A 12020-nucleotide genomic window follows, 5' to 3' on the forward strand; every position below is an offset into this window, starting at 1 on the left:
ACAGGTATATAAATAGGAAAGGTTTAGAGGGATATGGGCCAAAAGCTGGAAAATGGGGCTAGCTTGGGAAACGTGGTTGGCATAGATGAGTTGGACCGAAAGATTTGTTCTGCATAACTCTATGCCTCTATAACAATGAAATGGCCATCTTATGTATTTAATAATCAGCAAAATACATAAAACATTCCACAGCACCTACCTGGAATAACTGTGATGGTTTTCAGGGCCCGGAGCACTCTAAATGTTCTTAGGGCTGAGACATTACCCAAATCCACAAATTCAGTGACATATCTAATCAATGACAACAGGATAGAGAGCAGCAATATTTAGTCAGTCAGAGTTGACATCAAGAAATTAATATTTCATCAAATATTTATACCACCCGCACTTGATAACTGTATCAAGGTGGATGACCAGTCCTCCCATTCTCCTAAATGGTTTGCCATTATTAAGCCAAATTTCATTGTGATATTGAAACAAAGTGACACAGGCACTTGAGGAAGGTTTGACATTGTGTTGTGTAATATTATGAATGGGTGTATTGGGGTATTGACAAGTCAATTTCATATTCTCTACTTTAATGGCATTTTTAATTCACATATTCTGATAGATCACAAAGAAATGGTCAAAGAAATTCCTCATAAATGGTGCTGAACAGATAGCTAAATCTTGCATTTATATTGCTCCTTTCATACCATCAGGTTTTCCTTTACACGTTACATTTTTTGCAGCTATGCATGCAGCAGTTACAGTGGAATTTGACTCAGTGATAGTGAAAGCATTTCAGCATAGGACAGAATCTTTCCAGTCAACATGAAACCATGAAGGAGATTGGATGCATAGAAAGTTAGGAGTGCTGTCATCACAATGCTTTCTTAACTCCATTCAAGTAAGCTCTGGGCAGAAAGGCTGCCAGGCATCTTACTTGTGGATTGATGGCCCTAGAATCACTTAGGATAGTTAATCACACCCTGCTTCCATTGGTTAGCATGCAAGTAAAAATGGCTGTAGCTTCACCTAGTTGGTATCTCATTTTGAGCAATGCCTGGTTTTCGCCTGGCATAAAAACAAAATTCTATAGAATCTGGTGACTCTCAGCAGGTCTGGCAGCATCTGTGGAGAGAGGAATTGAGTTAACATTTCAAGTTCAATGACTTTTTTAGAATTTCAAAGAGTCATTGAACACAAACATTAATTCTATTTCGCACTTCACAGAAACTGATGGACCTGTTGAGTTTCTTCACTACTTTCTGTTTTTATTACTGCTCCCAGCATGCTCTCCCGTACTCATCATTGAATTGGGGATCGGTCCTTGGTCTGCCAAAAATGATAGAGAGAGAGAGAGATGGCAGATCATGAAATTACAGATTGGAGTGTAATATATTTTTGCTGATGATAGCTCACAGCATTTCACAGATGCCTGGTTCTGAGCTGCTAGCTCTATTCGGAATGTATCAATTTTAGCATCATGCCATAGAACATTATTAAGGTGCTCTGACCATCAAGTAGGGGCTTTGTCTCCATGAAGACTGTGTCGTGGTCCGACCAATTCTGTCATGGACAGATGCATCTGCAACAGGTAATGGCAAGGGTAAATAAGATTTCCCCTCCTGCTGGTTCCCTTTTCATCTGCCACAGGCTGAGCCTGGTAGATATGCCTTTAAGAACTCAAAAAGATCAATCTGAGCCATTCTTGGTGGTGAGCCATCATCAAATCAGAAGCAATGACTTTTGCTGATGATTGCACAATGCTCAGGACTATTTGTGGCTCCTTAGTCCGTGTCCATATACAGCAGGTTCTGGCAACATTCAGTCTGGGGTTGCCAAATGCAAATAACATTAATGCCACACAGTGACAGACAATCACCATCTCTAGTGAGGTAGAATTAGACTGAGCAACAGTGCCTCACTGACTGGGCACCATAAGACACAGCTACAGGATGGCATTAAAGGGCCACAAAGGAAATGTTAATCTGAAGTTGCAGAAAGGGGAATGTTGGTTGAATGTTAGTCAATTACATACCTCAGCAAACTTGGGCTTGCAAGGATTGGAAGTTTGGGAGATCTTATTCAGGCCCCAAAAAGGCAGTAAGTCTTTCATGAGGGCAGCAATGGAGAGAATCATTTAGTTAAACCATGGAAAGAGGGAATCATCCCATAAAATCATGATGAAAGCAGGCAGTATTTACTAAAGCTGCAAACAGCAGAATTCATAGAGTAAAACCACGAAAAAGGTGGAAATCTTCCACTTTACTCGCAAAACGTGGAAACCCACCCCACCCCATTGCAGCAGCACAGAGTGTCAGAATTGCTATTACTGTGAAATAGAAGTCTTTTAAATGCATGAAAATTGATAATCCTCTGAGGAATACATCAGAAAAAAATGCTGCCAGAAAAGTTTAATTTCAGAGGTGGACCACATAGAACACAGAATTGAATGCATTGAAGGAAACAACTCCAGGGATACAGAATAATTTCTAAATTAGTAAGCAAATCAAGAGCTGAACAAATGAATGCATTTCCATTTAGAACTGGGAGAAACATTGATGACGTAATTTTATCAAGACATAAATAAACAATAGATACTTTTGAAGTGAAGTGACCCTAAAATTAATAAAGTTCTTGAAAGAAGAGCTCAACACCAGAGTTATTTCATAAATTATTTCATGAATGATCTGAATGGACTAGTGAAACAAAGCAACTATGGTGACTTCAAGTCAAAATTCTAAAGAGACAGAATTACAGGAATTGCTGATGAGCCTTTGTCAGATTTATTACAATTCAAAGATCTGATTCTAGAAAATGCCAGCCAGATGGTGAGTGAAGTAAAAGTTCAGAAGCTATAAAGATCAATCCTAAGAAGAGAAGATCAATCTTGGCACAGAGGACCAGCAGAGTTCATTCAATTCTTACGTTGTAAAATCACAAACAACACAAATCGAGAAATAATACAGTTACTACAACAAGTGTCAGATCCTAAAAGTCCTTGCTAAAACTGAAAAAAACTTCAAAGTCACAGTCAATACCCAGTTATTAAAGTGAATGTCATATTTGTTACATGATAGGCCACTTTCAGAAAGTGTGCAGAAGTGAAACAGTTTAAGAAAGAAAGAAATCAAAAAGTTATCAACTCAAAACATGAATTTCATGTTAGATATTTTTCTGACTGAATGAGAATGAGCTAACAAGGATGTCTCTGAGAATGCAAAGATTCTGAAGAAGTTCACCTGTGAATCTGTATTTGTGCAGAGCAAACTGTTGATGACAGCAGACGTACTCTTAGATAATTGACAGCTTTACCAAGCATTGTTTTCGGTTGAATTTTACCGTAGGCCAGCTAAGGGCTCATTTCAAGGAGGTTAAGGGAGGGTTTCTCTCCTTGAGCTCTAACAAATTATCACAGACAACTCTCAATCCCTCATCTCATTATATGTACACCACACCTCTATTGCACCTCAATGGGTTATGTTGCATTCACCAACAGTGGAAATACTTGCTGCTGCTGGAATGTTCTAGGATTTGTGCCGGCAGCATCACATTTAAAAGTGAGCTGTTTTCCAGTCATAAATATCCCTTCACAATGTACATAATGGGAGGAACACAGAAAGAAATTCTTCTGAGGTCATTCACATCTACAAGTCTATCAAGACATAATAAGGTTCAGTCCTATCATGCACATGAGGCTTTACACTACAACGGGCATTGCACATGAGACAATCATTACATTTATGACAGGGGCAAGAGGATTGAGTCAGGAATCTAAACAGAAAAAATACATTTATCAAAGGATCTGCAGAAGAGCAGAGATGATATATTGTTTGTACTTCAAAGGAGTTGCGCAAAGGAAACACAGTAATCTTATCCCCAATAAGGGTTCACCATTTCACCATCCAGTATTGATCAGTTGGGATGATTGCAGTCAGTTAGGAAAAGAATCAAAGTTAATAGTTTACAAACCAGGAAACTATCAATCTATAAGTCCCAAGATAACGCTTTTTGGGAGAATAGTGAAACTCTCAAATCATTTGAATTCGTAAAATCAGAGACGTGGGAGGAGATGGGGCAATGGCAAATGTAACTCTAGTTACAAATGTATAGCATTAGTAATGAAAAAGAAGCTTGGAGGTAGATGTTATCTGTGACATAATCACACTCTGAAGGGTATGATGGCGGTCAGGACCTCCAGCTGCTGGCAATGAATATCAGAAATTTCTGAGTGAAAAGTATTTACCTGTCATGTGCTAAGTTTTGTTAGCAAGGTTTGATAATGGAATGGGGAAAGAACTTTGACAGCAAGTCTTCATTTTGGCCTGGTTGCAACCAAAACTGTGACAAAGAAGAGAATGGATTCCCACTGTTCAATGTTGAACTGCAAATTGTGGCCTTCTTGTGGAATACGAGCCATGTGATGTGAGTGCCCACCAACGGAAAGAATATCCATCTGATGTCATGATTATAGGGGCGCGGAGGGGAATATCAAAGCTTATACATGGGTTCATCTGGGAACACACCACGGCATGATTTCTCCCTGCTGCACCCTCTGACCTTTCTGTTCCTGGGATCTAACCAGCATAGGAGAAGATAATTAGCCACCCACAACAGTTCCACATTGGTGGCAGCTCCGACAGATCTGTGAGCAGAGCTCTGTAATGAGTGAGAGCCATTTTGTGGGGGGGGGGGGGGGGGGGGGGGGGGGGGAGGATTATTATCTCCAACTCTGTATATGTTTTGCATTGAATGTGGTTCAATATTGGTGATGAAGCCTTGTAATTTCTACCTGAAGGAACTTTATCACCATATGGGTAATTGTTACTTACGCCATTGTGATGACACTAAAATCCAGCCAGTTCCATGGATCACGGAGAAATGTAAAGTCATTAATGACAAATCCACGAGCAAACATCTTTATCATTGCTTCAAAGGTATAAATCCCAGTGAATGCATACCTGCAGATAAACAATTAAGGCAGATAGGAATGAAGTGGGCAAAAGTAACACTGTAAAGTCAATAAATCAGGATCCAATTAAAAATAACTTAAATACTGGACTGCATTTTTTAAACATTACATTTCTTTAGGAAAAACATCCATTATATCACATTGGTAGTGTCCCTACCTCTGAGCCAGGAGACCTGGGGTTTAAGTTCCACCTGTTCCAGAGGTGTGTAAGAACATCTCTAAACATGTTGATTAGAAAATATCTATTTTGGTGGTCATCAAGTTTACATAACCTACCATTGAAAAGTATGAGTCAATTATTAGCAAAGTGTTTAATGCAAAGATATTCTCAACCAAAGGACTCATGAACAGGCAGTTTAATATAAAACATCAAGCCAAAGGACCTTTTGCCATCTGCATCCAGGTATCAGACAGTCTTTCACACAAATCTTTCTCTATTAATGCCATGCCATTGCCTGATTTTTAATTCGGGTATGGAGTTTTACATGCCAGGGGTAGGTACAGAAATCTGAATACATCCGTTATAGTAAAATAGATATGAAGTAATGAAAAGAATTCAAAATAATTCTCAGACATTTACTGTGTCAGGTTTGGCCAGTTTTAGTGAGTCTACAGAATGATATATGAAGTTACAAAAAACAATCTTAAGAAAGATTATCCTTTTGCTCTTGTCAAAATACAAACACATATTTGAAACCTGATCCAATTACATTGACTTTCTCTACTGTCTCCAGCTTCTGCACCATTGTGACACTACCCTCATTAATCTACCTAACCTATTGTTTGCTCCTCATGTGTCCCATTCCCTTAGGCTCAATTTCTGGCCCTCTTTACTTGCTTCTCCACATACCACCCCTTGGCAGCTTCCACATCTCCTGATGATACAAACATCTAGCTCTCCATCACCACTGACAATAAGACTACCACTGGTTGAGTAATTCGCCAACATCAAGTCACGAATGAGCCATAATTTTCTCTAACTTAGATTTGATAATGCCGTTTAGTTTCACCATAACCTATGGGCACAATCTCACACCAGAATACCCCTTTCTAATTGCTGCTTTAGGCTAAATCCAATGTGCAATCATAATGTTTTGGCTCTGACCTGAGTTTCCAGTTTCTTATTCTATACATCAGCTGACTGCTTTCTTACATCTATGCTCTTTAAACATCTCCTTGCTGCTGGAGCCCTCCTGATAAATTCATTCAATCCAGCCTTGACTTTCACAATGTGTTCCTTGTAAATTTCCTCTTAGATCAATTCAATATTGCCCAAGTTTAATTATATTTATATTTCCTACATTAAAATTTATTCTCATCAAATTTGCTTCGCTCCTCAAGATAATATTCATATTCTTAATCCTAATTTTTCTCCAAAATATCACCCAATGAATTCCTGAAATTCCCCAAATCTTAGATTCCACTGGTACTCTGATTCTAATTTGCTTTGCATATCTTCTTCCTCCATTCCACAAACGATAGAAAGTTTTGACCATTTTGATTCAACTCTCTGGAAAAACCTCAACTGCTAACTTCTAAAATCTGTGTAGAACCCATCTCTTTGACGTTGTGTTTAGTTACTACATTTTACTCTTCTGATCCTATTCAGGCTTTTTGTTTCTCTGACTCCTCTCCATTGTGATGTTTATATGTTAAAGTCACTACCTGAACAAGCATTCTTATTGGGAAGCTCCTTCCAATTTAAGTGCTGGACTGTTCTTCCAATACTATTGAGAAGCTCTTCTAAGTGAGGTGGCGATAGGGACAAGTGGTTAAAAGATCCATGAGCTAAGGGAGCGAAACGGAAGGGAACAGAAACCTTGCTGCTGTTTCTTATTCAGGGAATGAGACTGAGACGTGAGGACCAAATTTGTCTGAGCTTGGATGTTCCTTATTGCCCATGGACACATGAGAAAACCGGCACTTGTGCAGGGTACTAGAGGGTTGGAGGTGCGAACAACACATTTCAGAAATATATCTCCGAAATAAGGTGAGGAAATTGGAGGAGCAAAATATTGTCTAATTAAAGAGAATACGGACCACTACTTCACCATTTCAGAAATAATTTTTTAAAATAAGGAATATTATCCGACTGGACAGAGACTTAAAGGGATAATGTGTTATTAAGCCATGTGCTTCATTGGTGAATATTTAGTTCTTGCATCTATCTTTAATACAGGTGGATCTTTTTTAACAAAAATTAATATTTAGATAATAATTGCAAGGCCAACATTTCTGCCACTCTCTATTGTCCTTGATACCTGGTACTTGGTCTTCTTGAACAATCCATGTGATAAATGCACTTGCACACTACTGAGCTGAAATGCCAGTGCAGCTCCACTCACTTTGAAGCACTATCAGCGAATTAACAGTGAACTATAACAGCAAATCCTAACAATACACTCGGTCTTATCTGCTAACAGAACATCAGTATGCCACAATTCCAGGATAGCTGTGAATAATGATCAAACATTTACCAACAATGACACATGAATTAATAAAGTGATTAGCAAGAAGAAATTAATTCATAAACTTACTCTACATTTTTTGTCCAAGGCGCTGGATCACTCATTGTCATGAACACACAGTTTGCTAAAATTGTAAACATGATGAATAAACTAAATAATTTACAAAATCAAGGTTAAGGAAAACAGCATCTCTTATATTTCTATTAAATATTATTTAATATTTTCTATTACTCAAAGCATTGATACACACTGAATTATTGCTACCTAAGGAGGAATGATGGTTCAGTGATTAGCATTTCTGTCCCCCAGTGTGAGGGACTCAGGTTCAATTCTACCTTCAGATCACTGTCTGTGTGGAATTTGTACATTCTCCCTGTGTCTGTGTGGGTTTGCTCTGGTTTCCTTCCAAAGATGTGCAGGTTAGATGATTCAGCCATTCTAAATTGCCCCTTGTGTGCAGGCTAGATAGATTAGCTATGGGGATGGATCTGGGTGGATGCTTTTTGGAGGATTTGATGTACTGCTTGCACACTTTAGGAATTACATCAATATTCTGCTGTCTTCCTTTAATTCCAAGAGATATTTGATGATACAGTTAACTGTTTGCTTTCCTGATATTGCAACAGGTTATTGGATTATTCCAATCTGTCTCCACCGTCATTTAAACTCTTCAACGATGATTTATTTTTCTAAATTTAGCCCAAACTTTACTCACAAAATAGCTAATAAAAAAAGAGCTGTGGCATTTACATGTTTTCAATAGCAGCCTCTAAACAAAAATCGTCTCTGCAGAAGTGAGCAAGAAGGATATGAATGGATAAGGATTTTGATGGCAATTCTCCGGAGGGGGTGAAAGGGACTCAGCAAGTACAGTGCAGGCGTTGTACTGAACCGAAAAATGGTATTCCCCTTGTTTATCACAATGAATGTCTGAAACAGAAAATAAAACACGGGTTAATGTGACAATGGAGTTCGAGAGACGGGTAAAGCAGCTTAAACCAACTTGTTTTTGAGCTCCTTGCTACCAAATTGTAAGTTGTTGGTTTTGCAATATTAACCTTTCTGGGGAATAATTACCTGGACCTAGAGAGAAAGGTTGAGGGAGATACTCAGTTCTGCATAGACTAACTCTAACCCATTCGCATTGACAGTATGTGGCCTGGAAACTATTGCTCAAGGTTTCAGCCAGTAAGCTAGAGACATTTGCAATTTCGTCAGTGGTTAATTTTATGAATGAACTGCATTTACCGTGTTCCATTTGCTTTGCTGCCACAGAAGGTCATCCTATGATGCTTTAGAGATCTGTTTGAGAAAGTAGGTAGAGTTTTCAGGATGAGCAAATCTGAGGGTAGAGGATGGGTGCTGGCAGCAGGACAGAAGATTACTGTAATAATTGAAGGGAACTGACTGCAAACTGTGCTACAGCCTCTCAACAACTGGAAAAAGTGGGACAATTACATTACTTGCCTTCTCCCCACTTCAAGAAAATTTCAGTTGGAGCCTTACAGCCCAGCAAGTAGCATAATTACCATTTGAAGCAGGAGAGTTGGTTGCTGATTTTGAAACGAAGCCTGAAGATTAAATCAAACTGGTAATTAGCTGTTTAAAGGCTGCCTTAGATTTTTGTTTGGTGGCATTTGTTGTTCACTTGAGAAACAGATAGCAGGTAATTAAAACAACCTCCAGCTTTTCCGATCTCCCATAGCAAAGCATCATAGGATGATCAGCCAGTTCCTCCATTTCATCTGTAGTTCGAATCAAATATCACAGGGCCTTAAAATTACAATTGCAATGATTAGAGTGCAAATGCTCAGCTCATTGTGCGAAACTGCTATTTTAATGCAGCTGTTAATCTGTCTAAAATAAATGTGTTAACACTTCAATGAGGAAATTTGATTATGAAAACATTATGTGCTGGCCTTCTAATATTCACACAGCACCATTTCAAAATTAATAAGATTACAAGAGCACAAAACATAGCAGCTGCAATTCAATATGAGCAAGATACAAATCCGATTGAGAGCCAGGCCAGCCGTACTGTGGACAAATCTTGCTGAAGCAGTGATGCTTTCACCAGTCAGCTGGAGAGGTGCCAACAGACCTGTCCCAAGGACTCTCCTTCTCAACCTCTTCCCTCACCTGAGATCTGGTGGCCCTCAGATTAAATCACCACCAGTTGCTTCTCTCTAATAAGAGAATAGCCCTTATGGTCTGGTAAGACTATGGCAACACAACAACAACCCATGAACGGACCCACCAACCACATTTTCAATCTGGTATTGGCAAGGCCAACGGTGAACTTTGAGTGGAATTGAGATCAGTTTCATGCACTGCCAGCCAGTCAGCAGCACCATAGACAAAACTGTTGATGCTGCTGGAATTGCATCCTTGCTGTCCCAAGATTATGGAGAACACAAGACCGAGGTAAGTGGTTTTTGAGTGGTGGCTTTCTGGATTGAGGGGTGGGATGGCATAGAGAGAGGGAATGGCAGTGGGACAGGAAGCAAGAGCTCCCCACCCTGTGCCCAGTCTCTTAATTGGGCAGTAATTGTTTTGGGTGAGGGACTTTGTCACCCTCTTTCCCAGACTGCTGTCCTCACAAGGGTGACCTACTGCTCATGCTGCAATGCAACTGGCCACACCTACAGCAAAGTTCATCCTAGCTGTACGTGACGTGAGGCCTGTGGGGGGTCTCGATTGGAGAGGGCTAGAAGGTCCACTGTGGGCTTTCCTAACTTAATTCTGATGGAGATGAGAAGATGGCAGGATTTAGCCACCTTCACACCCCACCTAAGGAAGTGTCTTTCTGGCCTCTTAGCTCACCAATATATACAACCAAAGATTCTGCCATCTGTTAAAGTTTGTCAGTTAACGAACATTAATATATTGATAGTAATGTTAATAATGCCCAACAGCATTATGTATTTGACTCAACAGTATTTGATTGGATGGATCAGGCCTCTTTAATGACTTTAATCTCTACTACTACAGACATAAGGACAACAATAATGTAATTGGGAATTGATTTGCCACTCATAAACATGTTAAATTAGATTTCTGAGATTTTTATGCATGCAGATACGTATTGTCAGCCTGCCTTCCACCAAAGATAATTAGGATCTACAGTGTCAGAAAATCAAATATGATTGCTCCATTCTTGTCTGTTGTGGTCTCAAAATTGACAGCTCAAAGTGATCTCTTCCCTGTACTTTCAATGTCAGCTGCTAAGAGCTCAATTTATAAAGCTCATCAAGAGCTCTTTCCTGTTACAACAAGGGTCTAGCCTGAAAGCACTGGGTAACACTGATGGCATTCAATTAAGTACCTCACACTCACCGGTGCTGGGAGGGAATGTGCAGTGCAGAGTAGGGTATAACTAACCCTTCATAAAATTTGAAATTCTACGTTAAAGCTTCTTTACTGTGAGTGAAATGTCACAAGGGGAGGAGAATCAGAGAAATCTTGGCCCGACTTGAATTATTTTGCCAGACTTGGAAATCATCATTCACAGGATCAGTTCACTGATGTACCATTCAAGGGATGTAAAGTGTATGATTTAATGGCACAAATTACCAAATCTCTACCTGAACAGGAAAGCCCAGGGTGAGCCTTCTATTGGTCCTTGGGTCTCATTTCCAACAAAGCAAGCAACTTATTGGGAGAAAAGGTAATCACTGCTGAGGATTGGGCCACTGCAATGCCCAGCTGATGACTTGGTTGGCTGTGTAATAGATCAAGAATGGGTGCTGAAGGCCTGATTTCTCTCAATTTGAATGAGATCTAACACATCTAACTCCTGATTCAAGAGAAATGGGTAGAGCCTCTGACAGAGAGTGTTCATAATTCACCTCAAAGCAGTCAAACTGGCAAAAAGATTGAGAGACTTCACCCAGAAGCTACGTCCAATCCAAACAGAATGTCCACCAACATTTACACAGGTTTAGAAGTTGTAAACTCTGCTCGTAAACTGGTCTCACTCCCAGGTTGGATTAATTATCATATTGTGCTCCTGGTAATGTCTTCTGTTCGCTGCCATTCAAGGGAGGTCTTACAATTAAATTTTTTTAGCATAAGGCAATAATAGGCGAGTCGAAAGCATTAAAATACTAAAAAATAACCTTTACTTACTAAGCAATTAATTAGAGTAGACCATGCAACTTGTGAAAGTATTTGTACAGTTTGTTTAGTTATTTAAATGCAGATTACTCACAGGCCACTCATAAAAATGTTAAACTAGATCATGGTAGCTTTTATTTGTTCATATATCTGTTTTCAGCATCAGTTCATTGCTGAAAAGTGAAATAAGCAATTACATTGTAAAGTCACGTCTGATTATACTGGCTCATATTTGTGACTATGCTACTAACATTCAGTGAAAAATTGAAACATATCTTCACCTCGGAAAGCCAGAACAATTTTGAGGGCAATTTGTACCCTGGGGCCTGCCACAGTGGGCACCCACATCACCTGTTCCACTCACCCTTCCTCCCCTTAGCAGGTTACAACCCACCATTTTCCAAAACCCTTTCACTTCCAAATTTGATTCAGGTCATCCTATATGAATAATAATTACCTTTCAATCCACTGGGCCCATT

The 12020-nt window shown here is 39.4% G+C and overlaps 1 protein-coding gene across 3 annotated transcripts in view; it reads right to left on the minus strand.

The window, feature by feature from the left end:
* The window catches only part of LOC140465888 (sodium channel protein type 4 subunit alpha-like), a 195111-nt gene that overhangs the window by 106361 nt on the left and 76730 nt on the right, over nt 1-12020 (minus strand). For all 3 annotated transcript variants that reach the window (XM_072561788.1, XM_072561789.1, XM_072561790.1), the window contains 4 exons: nt 8235-8355; nt 7495-7582; nt 4818-4946; nt 200-291 (listed from right to left, as the gene is read on the minus strand). In XM_072561788.1, coding sequence (XP_072417889.1) covers nt 200-291; nt 4818-4946; nt 7495-7582; nt 8235-8355 — 430 coding nt within the window. The remainder of the gene's footprint in view (nt 1-199; nt 292-4817; nt 4947-7494; nt 7583-8234; nt 8356-12020) is intronic.

This window comes from Chiloscyllium punctatum, chromosome 42 (genome assembly GCF_047496795.1).
Source record: "Chiloscyllium punctatum isolate Juve2018m chromosome 42, sChiPun1.3, whole genome shotgun sequence".
NCBI classification, from domain to species: domain Eukaryota; kingdom Metazoa; phylum Chordata; class Chondrichthyes; order Orectolobiformes; family Hemiscylliidae; genus Chiloscyllium; species Chiloscyllium punctatum.